Source organism: Gymnoscopelus braueri (assembly GCF_963280865.1).
Source record: "Gymnoscopelus braueri genome assembly, chromosome: 3".
In the NCBI taxonomy this organism is placed as follows: domain Eukaryota; kingdom Metazoa; phylum Chordata; class Actinopteri; order Myctophiformes; family Myctophidae; genus Gymnoscopelus; species Gymnoscopelus braueri.
In genome coordinates, this window is record NC_137612.1 from 11,437,939 (window position 1) to 11,455,008 (window position 17,070).

Consider the following 17,070-nt stretch of genomic DNA (forward strand, 5'->3'; position numbering starts at 1 on the left):
TGTAAATATTGGTAATGTTGTTTAAACCAGTGCTTCTAAAATATTTTCATGTCAAGGACCCCCAAATTAATATGTAATTATCCAAGGACCCTCATGCAAGATTGGTGTTTCAAAATGTTCACTTTTTCCCCCCATGAGGCCAAGATTCTTCTGAATATAGCCGACGGTTAAAGGGCTCATGTGTTCATTTGGGCTTCTTTTCATAGACCAGATTGCTTATTTCTCTCGCAAAACCTGGCAACCGTGATGCATAGCCAGCAGACAAGTTCCACTCACGAGACTAAACAACTCGGTGGACACACATTTAATGGTTAATACGAATATTCCCATAGTTTAATAACGCGCTTTAAATGAACTCTCGAGTGTATCAAACGAAACCAATAACAATACAAATAATGATATAAAAACAAAAACATTACGGCACTTGTGACGTAATTTACGCCACTTCCTGTACACCGGAAAAACATACCGCCGGAGCAACTCGCACCACGTGTTGACGAGCAGACATCAGTCTGTTTACTGGAGAGTAAATACACATCGACTCACTGGTGATAACAGGAACGATTTACGTTTGATCCACTTTTCACAATTGCGAATAATATGCCGAAAGTGAAGAAATCAAAGGGCGGAGACCGTGGTGAGAAGAGTGGAGGAGGAGGAGGAGGAGGAGGAATGGTGGCGCTGTCCGATCAGATCCTACAAGGGGACATGGTTCGAGCCCCCGGCCGGGTGAAGAACAGGGACGGACGGGGACAAAACGAGGACGAATACGTGGACGAACGTCTGTCACGAAAGATCTTGGAACAGGCGCGGATCCAACAGGAGGAGCTGCAGACAGAGTATGGACTGGTGGGACCTGACAACAAGAAACCAAAGACTACAGTTCTCGGTAAAAAAAAATAATGTAAAGTTATTCAGCTGCTCCCACATACGTGTACTCTAGCCTTGGATCTAGCCCTGGATCAAGACGGTCATGGGTCATGACAGTCTTGACTCTTGTATCAAGGCTAGCTTTGGACCAAGACTATCAAATCATCTATGTATTTTATCGAGTCTGACTTTTACTTTAATATCTATGAGATGCAAATGTCAAAATCGATAAAATACATCGATGGTAGTCTTGATCCAAGGCTACATGTACACAATGCACATAAGTATTTTCAGATACACAACACAACTGACAGCTTAATAGTAGTGGTCCTTGTTTTGTCCTTTCAACTACTTTCAAGAGGTAGCCCCTACGGGGTTCCGTCGGAGCTATTCAACTTTTCAAGAGGCTGATATATCCAAAATGGCATTAATATTTGCAAAAATATATATAAGAACTATCCCTACAAACGTACAGAGGTGACGTATAGATTACAATCATAAACAGTGTTGCAAAATATAACACTAAGGTGTCAAAAGTGTCTATTAAAGTAATTGTATTGCTGTTCAAACCAATGTTTGATTGGTTTTATAGTATGGCATCACTTTGATATCCCTCATTATGTTTTGACACTGGTATTATGAAAAGCCCTCGACAGGTAAATGTGATGAATCTATCAAATCACACACCATAGATAGAGGATTAACAAGGTTAGTTTTGTACTGGCAAATATGCTCCACTGTAACTGTCCGATGTTCTGTAATGTCATTTTAGGGCCTGATACTAAGGATGCAGACTCTGATGAGGAGTGGCCAGCCCTGGGGGATGCTGGTGCAGGTGATGTCGACGATGGCTGTGAAACTGAAGTGGCCGTTGACCCAGAGGATGAGAAGGCCATTGAAATGTTCATGAATAAGAACCCACCAATGAGGCAAGATGTAGCACAAATTTTACTTTAACTCCAAATCGGCTCTAGGCTGAATCAGCATTGGTTTGTTGGTTACATACTGCATAGGGTACATTGTTAATACGCTTAGTTTCTGCATCAAATGGTAGTTTCTAACTTTCTTTTGTGAAACTCATTGCTCTTTTTCTTGTAGACGAACGTTGGCAGACATTATTATGGAGAAGATTACAGAGAAGCAGACTGAAGTGGGCACAGTGATGTCGGAGGTGTCAGGGGTACCCATGCCTCAGTTAGACCCCAGGGTCACTGAAGTCTACAAAGGCGTTGGCAAGGTGAGATGCATGAAGGGTAGCACTTTGCCTGTATGGTTCCTTAGTGTCTAGAAATTAAGGACTGGTATTGGAGGAATTAATGAAAATTGGCACAAAAGGCACATTTTCAGTACAGGGAATGTCTGAAACATTTTATGTTTAGGTAAAGACCATAAAGATATCCACAAGAGCAAATGATGTGATACTTAAAGTAATTTTTTTCTCTGTTGTGTCAGGTTCTGTCTAAATATCGCAGTGGTAAGCTACCAAAAGCTTTCAAAATTATCCCAGCACTATCAAACTGGGAGCAGATTCTTTATTTGACAGAGCCAGAGACCTGGACTGCAGCTGCCATGTACCAGGCAACAAGGTCAGTTAACTATTATTTTGGGTGCAGTTGTACAGATGAATAATTAATATATTGATAATAGATATTTTAAATTGTCATTATGAAACGTGAGATAATACTACATTTCTCTTCTTGTGTAGAATCTTCTCATCCAATCTGAAAGAGAGAATGGCCCAGCGTTTTTACAACCTGGTGTTACTGCCCAGAATAAGGGATGATATTCAAGAGTACAAAAAACTCAACTTTCACCTGTACAGTGCCCTCAAGAAGGCCCTGTTCAAACCAGGGGCATGGTTTAAAGGTGAGGAGGATTTTTTTCACTTGAAGGAATATTTGTGGAATTTTGATGGCACTGGTGTTATATTGAGATGCCTACTGTATCATATCTGAAAACAATAACAGAATTGAGAAGTTTGTAAATATGACTTTCCCCCACCCCCCATATCAATTACCAAACCGTATTGTCGTTGCTATGCTGAGCATTCCCATTGCCTTAAGAGCGAACCCAATCGATTCCTCCATCCTTGCCTCACCTCCTCGCTCGGAGGCAAGGCTAATGTACAAGGAATCAATCCTCGCGAGTGGAGGACGCGAGGATAGAAGTTTGAGTATTGGGATCTGGTTCAAGCCCGGTTCGACAGTGTCAGTGATGTCACCAAATGCTTCATAGACATGGTGCTGTTGAACCGTGAAATACTTGGGATTGTTTGTGATTGTGCACTGTCCTATCCTTCATCAAATCATCATTCTTGGCAAGAAGAGCACTGCACCGCCTGGGTTTCACCACCCTATTTTATACTTCATCTTACCTAACAAATTAGAATATTATCTGTTTTTTATAACCTACTATTAACCCATTTAGACTTGTGGCCGATTCTGAAAACGCCCTTTTAAATCCTAACAGTTTTCTGAAATATGTATGTTGCTATATAGCAACATCTAAAATGGCACAGATGCTGTCCCGGTTTGAAGGGGTTAAAGGTTATATGACATTCATTTTCACTTTTTTTTATTTTTTATTTTTTTTGGGGGGTTTTATGACCTCAATTACACCCAAAAAATCTGAACTTTGAACATTCAGTGGATTTTCTGTGGTCTGGGGTTTTCTGAATAATTAGGCTGAAAAGTAATCTGAGCTTGGCCCTTCGACAGTGAGGTCACAGCCGATTAATCCCGCCCACTCTCCTCCTCGCCCCTCCCCTCCCCTATCCTTTCCTTTTGGGGGGGGGGGGGGGGGGGCGGAGCAGAGGCGATGATTGACAGGCAAAATCCCTCACCAGCGACACCCGCAGGCAAAGATTTCTTTTTTTATTGCAGTTGAAAAGGCTTTAGAAATGTGAGAGAAAAACACCTGCCATGGATCAATGGAGTGGATTTTTTTGTTAAAACTTTCTATACACGTTTGAAGGACCATGACAAAGACTTTTAATGTGTGGTAAAACTGAACGTCATGAAACCTTTAATAAAGTAAACAGAGGCCCGGACCAAGCACCTAGGCTCCAATGTAGCCTGACAGTTACTGACATGTTCGAGTCCCGATCCTTACGGCCTTTCCTGCGTGTCACTCACCATCTCTCTCTCCCCGTTTCCTGTCTACCTACTGTACTATCAATAAAGGCATAAAAAATGCCAAAAATAAAGTTACAAAATCATAAAAATTGTAACAATGCGTCTGAATATTTACAAAATCGCAGTACATATCGAATCGGCACCCTAAAGTCCCTGCTAATTACAGAGAAGATTGGGATGAATAGATCCCATCCCAAGAACCTTTTTTAATCTTGATTAATTTAAATTATATCTTACACAAGGTTTGAGACCATTTATTATGTTAAATTATTGTTATGTTAAATTCGTTTATCATGACCTATCTAACTTGTTCACTCAATTATCACTGTTCCTCCTTACTTTGATGGGTCTTTTTTGTCCTTTGACTGACCAGTCTGGTCTCTGGAGTGGCTTCCATTAGTTTGAAAACTGAGTAATGCAAAACCACTAGGTGGCAGTGTTTCTCTACGATAGACAGATGTGAATGGGGTTAATGGGGAATGGAGTTGCCTTTTTCACAGTCTCTGGTTGCCACTGGGAGTTACTGTTATTCAGTTTATTATTTTCTTCTCAAAATAATGTATGTCATTCATAGACTTCACCCAGTATTTACAATTGTGTTACCCATTATCCATTTGATTATTAGGCTGTTATTAACAAATATTTCTCTGTCAATCTGCCGTCAATCTCAGGCTAAACATCAAATGGATAATTTGACTGACCAATTGTGGTATTAAAAGCTGTTTCGCGTGTTATTTTTTATTTGTTTTAAATATAAAAATGTACTGTGTAGGTGGCAAATTACTTAAGACTTGGCTTTAAACTTCCGCTCCTGTTCTTCTATCTAGGTATACTGATCCCACTCTGTGAATCTGGAACATGCACCCTCAGAGAGGCCATCATCATTGGCAGCATACTCACAAAGTGCTCAATTCCCGTGCTCCACTCCAGGTCTGTGATGTGAAGGATTTACCTTTCGTTAACAGGTTTTCTGTTTTCCAAATGTCAGCACTTTTCCAGCATGTCTGAAGGATCATCATTCATTAATAAAAATATAAACCCAAGAGGTATATATTTCTTACAGAATGGCATGTTTGTTAACCCATTAAAACCGGGAAAGTATCTGTGTAATTTTAGATTTTTGCGTTGGCTATTAAAAAATAGCAGATGTACAAGCTCACAGCGCGTCACTTTGTGCCGCGATGCGAGCTTGTACATCTGCTATTTTTGAACATTTCTTTAAAAAAATCTTGAAACTAAGAACTTCTGATTTAGAAGGCATTTGTAATGTATAATGGAAGTTTTAGGCTCTACATCAAATGATATGTTTTTTCCATTCCTTCCAGTGCTGCAATGCTTAAATTAGCCGAGATGGAGTACAACGGCGCCAACAGTATCTTCCTGCGCCTCTTGCTAGACAAGAAATATGCTGTGCCTTTCCGTGTCTTGGATGCCTTGGTAGGCCATTTCCTGTCCTTCCGCAGTGAGAAGCGTGTCCTTCCTGTCCTATGGCATCAGAGTCTTCTCACCCTGTCGCAACGCTACAAGGCCGACCTGGCTTCCGAACAGAAGACGGCACTGCTAGACCTGATCAAGGTGCAGGCGCACCCACAGATCTCTGCAGAGGTCCGCCGGGAGCTACAAAATTCTGAGTCGCGTGATATTGAAAACGCCATACCCGTTACGATGGCTATGGACTGAGCGTTTGGCGCACCGTCCTTCTCATGCCAGAGTCTCTAGCAGATCTAAGGCTTTGTTTGTTTCTATTAACTCCAGCCTTATTTATTTATATGCTTTGTGCCCTGTTTAAGGTAAAAGGACAAGATAACCATTACCAACACCCATCATGTGTTGTGGACGATGAAATGGTAGACTTCAAACTGCTGTAATCCCATTGTTGGAATGCATTGTTTTCAAGTTGAGAATACTCTACCACAATCTATTTGACATAGGCTACATTTTGTTAAAGAGATTATTTTTTGAGACAACAGACTAAGAAGTGATTGGTCATTCAAATGTATTTGGGTAGGGTATCATAGCTGCTGAATTGTATATGTCCATGTTTTGTTCTGTTCTTTATGATTTAATGTAACCCACAAAAAAAGATGTCATTAAAAAAAAAACATATTTGTATGCGTGTGTTATTAAGGAACACATCTTCCAGGGGCTGAAGTGTCATGCTGCCATGACGACAGCCACCTGTCCCACATCACTTTGACCTGACAGCTGGAACACGACGCCGGTCACTGGTTATGATTGTTTAAAAAAAATTATGATCTAGTCTAGGACGATGGAAAAGCAGTTTAGGCTAATAAAAAAATAACGACATTCCAGGCTCCGAAGCCCCAAAAAAGGTAACATTATCAGCGCTTGAACTTTGGCTAAATACGGTATCAGTCTTTGTAGGCTTGCTAGCAACTCATCAGATGGATTTGATGTTAAAATCCATCTAACTGTGCAGCCTGTGGTGGTCCGGGCCTGCTGTGCGGGACCTGACGAGGGACTACCGTACTCTGCAGAATCTACTGGCCCAGGAGAAGACCACCAGGGTCTCGGACTACTTTGGCACAGTTCATAAAGACAGTTCATCCAGCCATGCATGAAAAAATGCAAGCAGAATGCTGTATGTCCCAACTGGGTAGCTCTCAGTGGTGGAAAGTAACTAATTACATTTACTGAAGTACTGTCCTTAAGTACAATTTTGAGTTTTTTTTGGTAAAGGCAACACTTAATTTATTGTGGTAGATGTGATAACATAATGGTCACCAACTAAGAACCAAGGAAGGCTACAGTGCTGTGAAAAACTAAATGTACCCCATAATAGCTGTACAAATGGCAGTAGAAAATCACATTTTGCAATGACCCTATCCAGCTAAAATAAAGGCTAGAAATATAATTTAAAGTACACCCCTATAGACCCTACTTCTCCATCCCATCTTCCGACTAGTTGAAGCAGGTGAATTAATCAGGTGCAAGTGAATAGACTAATCATTAGAGCATCTTTAAAAGGAGGTAATATGGATGGTACTACAGCCATTTTGACTGTTAAACGCTGCTGAAGGTTATGGGTGTGATTCATTTGGGGTTTTCTGTTTTTCCAGTATGGTATATCCAGGACTAAAGTATCGTTTCAAGCATATTTCTATGATTTTCCATTTAATTGGTAAAACAAGGTTTGTATTTAGGACTGAGTTTGACCTTTGGTCAAATAATGTAAGCCAGAGAGAGATTTCACCCAACTTAGTGTGGGCTCAGCTGTAATGCAATCAGTTCAGAGTTCCTGGCCATTGTAGGAGGTGAGAGGCACAACAGTCGTTTTGATAAACCTTTTGTTTCATGGTTCAGAGGCATTGACACCCTCTGTCTTGTTTTGATTATCAGAAGAAGTCTTTTGTATTAATTTAAACTAATCAGAGTAATCATTGTTCCTTCCTGGGCTAATCAGCTACAGACAGGATATGTGTAGTGAATGGTTGGAAGCCAGGTCAAGATGACAGTAAAATATATACACTTTTATTATTCTTCAGTCTTAGGTCTGCAGTGTGTAGTTAAAATGATTAAAGTCTTGACAACTATGACTTGTGTTGTTAACAAAGAGAAATGTAATTTAAGGAAAATATTCAGTCTTGAAGTAACTGTTGTCTTTGTTAATTCATTGTATTTCTAACTGCTGTTTGCAATTATGAATGTATAATGTGTGTGGACTTAATTTGAAGCTAATAAGATGTTAAACAAAGATTTCATAATATGAGCTTGTGTAAAAGTATAGTTTTATAGATAAGGGTTAAAGTAAATTGTCACATGTTTAAAACTAGGCGGATGCTAATTCCTTGTGATGACTGAGAGAGGCGGGCCAAGAAGCCTTTTGTTTCTAAAAGCTTGTTTGTGAGTGGTCAAGACGGAGGACAGAGAGGAGGTCCTATTTCAAATGTCTGTCTGTATAAAGTATGATGTTTGGTGATTTGAGTTACACTCTGTGATTGGCAATGCAGATGTCAACGTCTATGGAAATAAATACATTTCTGTGGACAAACCCTCTTTCAAACTGGATCCTTGTTCTTCTTGCACTTAGGGAAAAGTTAGGGAATAGTGATTTTCCTGTCTGATCAATGGATCATATACGACATAATTGGCAACCACGCTGGGCCCTGTATCTTCCGGAGAGCGGACTCATTTTTAAGCTGATGTCTATTTCTCCCGTCGATCGGTGGACAAAGAATCTGTATTTTGGTCCTTTTTGGATCCGACGGGACACTTCACTATTTTCCTGTGCAATGACGTTCCGGTTTTGAAAGGTGGGGTCGCTTAGATATGTGTGATGCATTAAACATATATCTACGCGACAACATTGGTTACGTGGCTTCACTTCCTAGCCTTAATGTAGTAAATTTACTGTTTATTTAGTTTCTTCAATCCTGTAGGCCTTTATGGAAAGGATGTAATAAATTTGCTGATTATGTAATCTCTTAAATCCTGTAGGCCCTTAGGGTAAGGATGGAAGGCGGGGCTCATATGGCCTTTACATTTCCTGCCTATAGTCTCGACTTTTAAAGTGTTACTATTTTTATGGAATTAAAGCAAGGACTCCGGTTATGGGTACTCGGCTCTGATCAGGCGTTTATACACCGGCTCGTTGGTTAAACACGATGCTTTTTCTGGGGCGTTTAAAATGTCCTTTTAATGATGATGATGATGATACGGTTGGATGTTGCTGATAAGGTTGGATGTTGTGGATGGATGTTGAATGGACTTGTATGGATGATGATGGATGTGGTTGGATGGTGACTGCTGATGTTTTGAGTTGTTTTACTCTCTTTTTTCTGGTGATGGGTGGAGTGGATTTTGCTCTTTGCTGTCATGGCTTTTCGGCTGTGTACTGCTTATCTTGAATTGTCACTTTTGTGGTAATGCTATTTCATTTCAAAATGGCTGTGTTGATGCTAGCTTGATGTTGATTCTGTGTTTGGTGTTCTTCACGTTGTGAAGCTGGTCTTGTCTTTGTTTGTTTACTGGCGGTGGTGACGCGGTAATGTTGTTTTGTGTCTTTGTTGTGTGGTTGGTAATGTCAGTTTTGGGTGTATGTGAGAGTGTTTGTGAGGAGGAGGTGATGTTTGTCTCATTGTATGTTGGTCTTGTCCTGAGTGTGTCTTTGTGTTGTTGAGATGTCTAGTGTTGTTATTTATAGAACACAAAATCAGCTTTAACTGATCTAATTATGTTTTCGGTTGTAAAAGCAGGACTTGTGCTTGTAACAATTGCCTGCCATCCAAAGGTGTATTTGCAGAAAGTTATGTGGTTATTTTGATGTTTTAGGAGATGTGAGTGTGTGTGTGTGTGTTGTTTGTTGACACGCGCGATTTTTTTCCCTGGGGGGGGGGCGCGGTCTGTGGTTGTTGTGATCTGTGTCTTGGGAAGGTTAGGTGGTTTTATTTTATTTTGTTTTGTTTATTTTCTTTTTTTACGCCTGGATGTTGAGAGTTTTTCGGTGCCACTGTGTGCTTGGGATAGCTTGTACCCAGTGCTGTTTTTTGGGGTTGGAGGGTTTCATTTTTTTACAACACATTTTTTGTAGAATATGTGTTGTAAGAGGGGAGAGATGTGAAATAATTGTGTAGATATTCAATTGTTGAACAGAAACATAACTATTCAAAATAATAGTCTAAATAATAGTGAAAGTGAAAGAATCTTTTTGAACTGTTAAAGTAATCTACAAAGAAGACAGTAAAAAGTGAATTTAGGAATATAATTGGAATGTTATAAGCAAGGGTTAAATTTGATCGACTACAGACCTTGTTGATATTCGTGTGAAAAATATTTAATTGAATACTACTAAAGTTTTATTAGATAGAATCGATTTCGGTCTGTTTTGTGCTTTATTTATGGCGGTTTAATGATTTTGCTGGTCTAATGTATTGTTGTGAACGTGCTGTCCCTGTTGTGTAAGATTGAGGCTTTTTTCCTGAGAGATATGACCTGGGAGTGCACGCCCATGGGAGATTTTCGTTACTTTGGCCAAGAAACGGAATCGTTCGTATTTTCTCTGGGGAGACGCTGAGATTGATCACGGCGGGGATAGCATGGCACGGCCATATTTTGGATCTGTTAAAAGGTGCCTAGAAATTGAGGAATGGATGTATTAGCTACACATACGTTCTTTGATTAATAGACAAATGATTTAGTTGAACTGAGCCATGAGTGATGCGCAGATGGAGCTGATTTTAAAATTAAGGTTTTGGATATAATTAGAGGTTAAAAAGGAGGATTAAGCCATGTGCATTGGGGAGTTAAGAGAAGGTATCAAACTTTTTCTTTGCAGGTTTTCTTGAAAAGATACAGACTTTTCTTTGTTGTGCTTGGATGTTAGATAAAACTTTGCCTTAAATTGAGTGACAACTTGTTAACAGTTCCGGTCTGAGTCATTATCCTTTTATATATCACAAATTGAGTAATGTTCAGAGTTTCAATGGTGAGCTAAAAACCTAATTCAATGGCTCACCACTGGGGCTAAAAATAAGCTGAAACTTTTTGTCCAAGGAATAGATAATATTTATAATACTTAAGCATGCAATATAGGAGATGTTCTGTGCCATTTTTGAAATTACCAAATTTTTGTTCGTTTGTTTTTGCTAGGAGCCAGGGAAAGAAAGAGAATTTGACCACAGGGTACAGATTTAAGGTAAGTGTTGGTTGATGTGAGTTATAGGGGTGGAAAGAGTAATTTTCTGATGCAGACCTAAGTAATTAGTATAGTTTTGGCAGACCTTGAGGGCCACAATCTGTGTCTGGAGGGGAATTTATCCTCATGCTCAAGAAGCCAACGATAGGCTTAAGGTAGTAAGTTAGTTAATAATTGACAGACAGAAAGGGGGGTCTGCTTCATTTTTGTGTAAAGCTGCTCTACGCCCTTGTGACGAGTCATCACCGGCACTGATCTTCGCAAATCTGTACTTAAGTAAAATAGATTTTAGTATGCTTTAAGGAGTGTACACATTTTGAAAATATTGAGAGTGAAAGTTCTGTTATTATAAAATTTAGGATCCAGAGGGGAACGCCTATACAGAGATTACTATAGTAGGCCTACACATTTTGAAGTATTGTTAGGAAAATAGAGTTAAAAAAGTTGCTAAAACTGTGAAAAATGGTATTCACTATTAGGAAAATGCTAAAACGTTCTGATGTATGAGTAACAAATGGGAATCATTGTTTTGTAAGATATAACAAGGAGGAAAATTCTGAAAAGTAACATAGTAGTCTATAATGTGAGATTGAGTTAATGTTATGTAGGAATAAAATTACTAGATCATGGTTACAATGTACTGATTATAACACCTTGTTAGGCAAGAGGCTGAATTTTACACCGTCATATGTTTAGATTCTGTAGGAAAGTTTTTTCCAAGTGTTTTTATGAACTAAGAACAGATTGAGATGGAGGGAGTTGGAGACACTTATGGATGCTGTGGGACCGAATGGAGCTCGCCAAAGATATCAAGCTGCTCTACCAAAAAGGTTCACAGACGAGGCCCATCAACACTCCACTGTTTCTGCTGTCAACGAAGGACATTGGGATGCCATGGAGCTCTACAAATGTCCACAACGAGGTCTGGTTTGACAGCTCAGCAGGAGGCCTACGACAGGAGAGGCATGGTGGGACAGCCTGGTGATCCAGGAGCAGTGCAAGCCTCCAATCTACAAATCGTCCACGGCAGGAAACCGGGTCTGGATCTTTGCCTTGCGTTGGGTGGACGGATCACGTTACCACAGTGCAGGTGCATTATGGACATCGGCACGACATGACGACAACTTTTCGAAAATCTACAGGGAGAGGATCTCGTGACCAGATCTAGGATGGCTGTACGACTCATCTGGCTGCACAAACTTATCTTCTGCGATCGCTAGAAGGGCGCGCTGCGGTGCTGACGGCAGAGCGGGGAACCTGTGGATGGACGGGGTTCTTCGTGGCGGGTATGTTGTGAGGAGAGGACAGCGGGTGCCGGCAGAGTGGAGGACTTGCAATGGTGGGGTTCTTCGTGGGGAGTGTGTTATCACGTCTCCTGCGGTCGCTAGTAGAGCGCTCTGTTGTAAAAATGCAGCTATCTGTTGGACGAATCTGGAACTGCACTGGGCAGCACGGCTGAAAGGCTGTGGCAGTGATTTCAAGATTCAAGGAAGTGGCCTGGTGAAAGTCTTTTTCGTGGTTTCAGTTTTTGGACAATGAGGAACAGCTTTTGTTTTAATGACTGATCATTCTTCAGGTGCAAACATGGACATTCAAAGAAGGAGACCTACCAGAAACATTGCGTTGTTAGTATAAGCGAAAAAAGAAAGAACAGAGATCATATCTGTGCGCGTGAACACTAAGAACATTTCATGTTAAAGGATGTTATATGATGTGTTTTGACCAGTAACCATATGAAGATTGCTTTTCATCTCCAGTAATATACAGAATAATTAAGCGTTGATCTATTACTAGTTCCTTAAACCCACCAGAGGGGTCGCTATTATGCTAACAAATACACAGGAGAATCTGTTGTCTCAAATAGATTTTGGAGATCACCTTCAAGTAAAGATTGAGATAAGTCTCTGGATATCCCTTTTTATGGAGGATTATTGATATTCCTCCAAGAGGGGAAATTATATGGTATATCCAGGACTAAAGTATCGTTTCAAGCATATTTCTATGATTTTCCATTTAATTGGTAAAACAAGGTTTGTATTTAGGACTGAGTTTGACCTTTGGTCAAATAATGTAAGCCAGAGAGAGATTTCACCCAACTTAGTGTGGGCTCAGCTGTAATGCAATCAGTTCAGAGTTCCTGGCCATTGTAGGAGGTGAGAGGCACAACAGTCGTTTTGATAAACCTTTTGTTTCATGGTTCAGAGGCATTGACACCCTCTGTCTTGTTTTGATTATCAGAAGAAGTCTTTTGTATTCATTTAAACTAATCAGAGTAATCATTGTTCCTTCCTGGGCTAATCAGCTACAGACAGGATATGTGTAGTGAATGGTTGGAAGCCAGGTCAAGATGACAGTAAAATATATACACTTTTATTATTCTTCAGTCTTAGGTCTGCAGTGTGTAGTTAAAATGATTAAAGTCTTGACAACTATGACTTGTGTTGTTAACAAAGAGAAATGTAATTTAAGGAAAATATTCAGTCTTGAAGTAACTGTTGTCTTTGTTAATTCATTGTATTTCTAACTGCTGTTTGCAATTATGAATGTATAATGTGTGTGGACTTAATTTGAAGCTAATAAGATGTTAAACAAAGATTTCATAATATGAGCTTGTGTAAAAGTATAGTTTTATAGATAAGGGTTAAAGTAAATTGTCACATGTTTAAAACTAGGCGGATGCTAATTCCTTGTGATGACTGAGAGAGGCGGGCCAAGAAGCCTTTTGTTTCTAAAAGCTTGTTTGTGAGTGGTCAAGACGGAGGACAGAGAGGAGGTCCTATTTCAAATGTCTGTCTGTATAAAGTATGATGTTTGGTGATTTGAGTTACACTCTGTGATTGGCAATGCAGATGTCAACGTCTATGGAAATAAATACATTTCTGTGGACAAACCCTCTTTCAAACTGGATCCTTGTTCTTCTTGCACTTAGGGAAAAGTTAGGGAATAGTGATTTTCCTGTCTGATCAATGGATCATATACGACACCAGCATGAAGTAACACCTAAATCCCACACAACCACAATTACGGTTATTTATTACCTCCAGCTGTGTTTACCCATCAAAATGTCTGCTTTGAAAAGGATCTACTGGAAGCCAGGTTCAGTTGCTGTTGACTTGTAATGTCATGCCAAGTCTGAGCTCTCCAAGGCCCTGTGAAGAAAGTTTGTTGATGCTCATGTGTCTGGGAGGAGTTTCAAAGCCATCTCCTCTATGAAACATGAAATAAACAATTCCACTGTTCAAAGTTAATCTATAAATGAATAAAATATCTCTTGGCCGGGCCTTCCAGATGAGTTCAGCTCAAGAGTTGATTGAAAGATGCTTAGGGAAGTACAGGTAAAGTCCAGTCAGAATTCCAGGTTAGGATCTGCATGCAACTATGGCTTTTCAGAGACGGGCCAAATTTTTTCTGAAGGGGTGCAGGAAGGAAGAATCCACTCTCAAAAAATAATATGAGTGTCCAGCTAGCTGTTTGCCAGAAAAACCTTGGGTTGGCTGTGAAGCAGTCTTACATCAGCTTTGCAGGCAGCTGTTCAATAAAGTTGCCTGGCAGAAAGACAAACCATTACTGATTAATCAACTATGAATAATTATCAACTGCATTGGACAGACATCATCTTCATTTGAAGCAGAAACACTTCTCCATCAGCATCTGACATCTACAGTATGTCAGGAAGCTAAATCACTACTGATCGATGAACTAGAAATGACTGGCTAGCAGTCAGTGAAATAGTTGCCTGGAACACCTGCCCACATCAAATCAACTCCCTGGGCAGCAAATGCAATGTAGCCTACTTGCAGAATGTCAAAGTCCAGATCGTTGTGGGGGAACTTGAAGTGGGCAGTAGTTAGTTACATGCAAGAAAGCCCTCAAATATTACACAGTTGAAGGAGTTCTGTACTGAAGAGTGGGCAAATATTCCTCTCAGTCGATGTCTACAATGAGTTCTGTCTACCAAATCACCATCTATTGAACCTTTTGGTGTACCTTTTGTCTGCATGAGAAAACAGGTTTTGTCATTATTTATGTGGAATAAATATATATATTATAAATATTTTCCACTATCATTTGTTAAATTATCTAGTTAATAATGTTGAAATAAGGTCTAGGTTTCCATAAGTTTATGTTGAAATGGACACAGATTTTCATGGGGTGTACTCGCTTTTCATGGCACCATGGTTCCCCAAATGTATTCAGGAAATCGTACTCCTAAAACACAAGAAACAACCCTAAGCAGATCCCTTTAATATCTACTGTATGACATAGGCCCATTTCAGTTCACTGAAATATGTCTACGGTTAGGCTATGTTTGCCAATGCAATCGTGCATTTTGGAATTAGACTATTATTGGACTGTTTCCACACGTTTACAAATAACTGGTGTTTTATGAGTAATATTAATGAGGGGTTTTCATGACTTTATGAAATACTGTGTTGATTGATTGTCCAAATGCTGGATTTGCTAAAAATGTGTATCCGTTCCAGGAATGTGGGATGGTAGTGGTCTCAAGGTTAGACTGGTGCCTGGCTTCTGTGGTACCCTATGACTTCCTGCTGTCAGTTCTTCATGCCATACCATGTGTTCATCCCCGTCACCTCCACATTGCATACCGGCATGCACACTCATACATTGCCCTGGCAGCCACAGGTAAGTAGGCTGTAAACATGGTCTTTAGTCATGTGTCTGAGAAACAATTGAGAGGACATATTGTATATTTCATCTCTTTCAGAATGTTATGTTAATTATGTGTACAAGATTAGCTTTGCCATTAGGCTATATCAGTGACAAATTATAAATGTTATAATTTCACTTGTTGAAATCAAGCGACATTGTCTTTAGAGAACAACGGGCACAAAGCAGCCATAACTTTGATTACGATGTGTCAGCGGTTCATTTGGGAGACTGGGAGCTGAGTTTGTGTAATCCTGTATTGTGTGGTGTGAAAGACCCATGTCTGTCTATTCAGCTGGCTGATTTCCCACGAAACTCCATGATGTTGCCTGAGGCAACATGACTCTGAGATACAGTCAGTTACGGCCTTTTAGACAGACTGGGATGTTGTAAACCCCCTAAAATCTTCCCTGGCTGTTGATTATGTAGAAATCTGAGAAAGGACTTGTTGAGCTTAGTTCTTTGTTTTATCGTCTTTCCTGACAGCAATAAAGCTACTTTATAGGATTATCAGGTTTTGTGAATTGTCTGCTTATATGTGCTTTAGTCTTTCAGGGTGTGTTGTTCATCTCATTTTGTAGTCTTTCTTCAGGGTGGTCTGGGTTGTACTGGTGCTCTCTATTTCATAAGTGTCCTTAAGAGCTCACTTGAAAATGGTCATTATTTAAATCCTGAAACTATGCAAACTCATTTGTTTTTATTCTTTCCCTTCTCTTCTCTTCTGTTCCCAGAGTACAAGTTTTTAGTTTACATGCCCTCCACTATTGCATGTGCAAGTGTGGGGGTTGCTATGGGAAAACTGAAGCCCCTGGTTGATAAGGTCTCCAGTGATACACTGATGCAGCATTTGGACAACCTTTTGGTCATTGATCCGGTAAAGGTAATTTATAACGCTCTTCACTTGGACATATCCAGCATTGATTTTTATTTGATTGTTTTGAACATTAGCAGAAATACACACATTTAATAGTTTCTCAAACCCCCAGGTATTAAAGATTTCACTAGCAAAGGGAAAAATAACATTCAAGATATATATCCATAATCCAGGATGCCTTGTTTGGTCTGTTACATGTTTGTTTAACTTCGCCCCGAAAGTCAAACAAGTCATCCGATGCACCAGTGGAAGGACAAGGGTTAGACATGTTATGACATGAGTAAAAGAAACATCCGTCTGTGTGCAAAGCTAGTTTTCTGCCAATAAGCATGTACATGTTTGGCTCCAAACAGGATTCTCTCCGCCTCTGCCATGAGCAATTGCAGAGAGCCTTAGAGCTCAGCTTTCCTCCTCTTTACCAGCTTTCCTCCTCATTACCATTACAAGTATTTGCAGTTCAGGACATCTGACAGAGAAATCCACTATGCACCCAGTGACTGACATTCCGGAAGACAGCTTGGCACCGTTGGTTTCAGATGTTACCTCAGGCTACCAAGCCCTCAACCTCCTCCCGGCCAGCAATGACTCGGGTTTATCATGAATTACCCTGTGAGACGGGAACCATAAATACCAGGGAGAACTATTTATGACACATTATCTATCCACTGAACACACTGATAAAATTACTCTGAATGCCAGATCAAATGGCCTTCTCCACATGAATTCTGACTATCCCTTAATGACATGTCTAAATGTCAGACTGACTTTAACAGTACTTTCCGAGTTCTTTACTTTTGCCATGGGATTTCTACTGAATGTTTTGTTATTGTTGTTTAAGACACCTTATGAAATTTTACAAGTATCCT

General features: G+C 40.0%; 2 protein-coding genes across 2 annotated transcripts; both read left to right on the top strand.

Moving 5' to 3' along the window:
* Positions 1-263: 263 nt before the first annotated feature.
* bysl (bystin-like) lies at positions 264-6,114 on the top strand. The gene is made up of 7 exons (XM_080424151.1): positions 264-889; positions 1,643-1,799; positions 1,969-2,107; positions 2,323-2,456; positions 2,576-2,736; positions 4,832-4,934; positions 5,330-6,114. The coding sequence occupies exons 1-7, from the start codon at positions 601-603 to the stop codon at positions 5,682-5,684; spliced, it is 1,338 nt and encodes a 445-aa protein (XP_080280277.1). The 5' UTR covers positions 264-600; the 3' UTR covers positions 5,685-6,114.
* On the top strand, positions 5,849-16,297 carry ccnd3 (cyclin D3; the record flags this gene model as incomplete). The annotated part of the gene is made up of 4 exons (XM_080423422.1): positions 5,849-5,868; positions 6,445-6,553; positions 15,144-15,306; positions 16,062-16,297. 4 exons carry the CDS (start codon positions 5,849-5,851, stop codon positions 16,295-16,297), a joined length of 528 nt encoding a protein of 175 aa, XP_080279548.1.
* Between the last annotated feature and the right edge of the window lie 773 nt (positions 16,298-17,070).

Excerpts from the sequence above, each read along its gene's own strand:
- bysl (XM_080424151.1), top strand. The coding sequence starts at position 601 with ATGCCGAAAGTGAAGAAATCAAAGGGCGGAGACCGTGGTGAGAAGAGT. Across the intron at positions 1,800-1,968 it reads AATAAGAACCCACCAATGAG|ACGAACGTTGGCAGACATTA; the intron begins GCAAGATGTAGC and ends TTTTTCTTGTAG. Across the intron at positions 4,935-5,329 it reads ATTCCCGTGCTCCACTCCAG|TGCTGCAATGCTTAAATTAG; the intron begins GTCTGTGATGTG and ends CATTCCTTCCAG.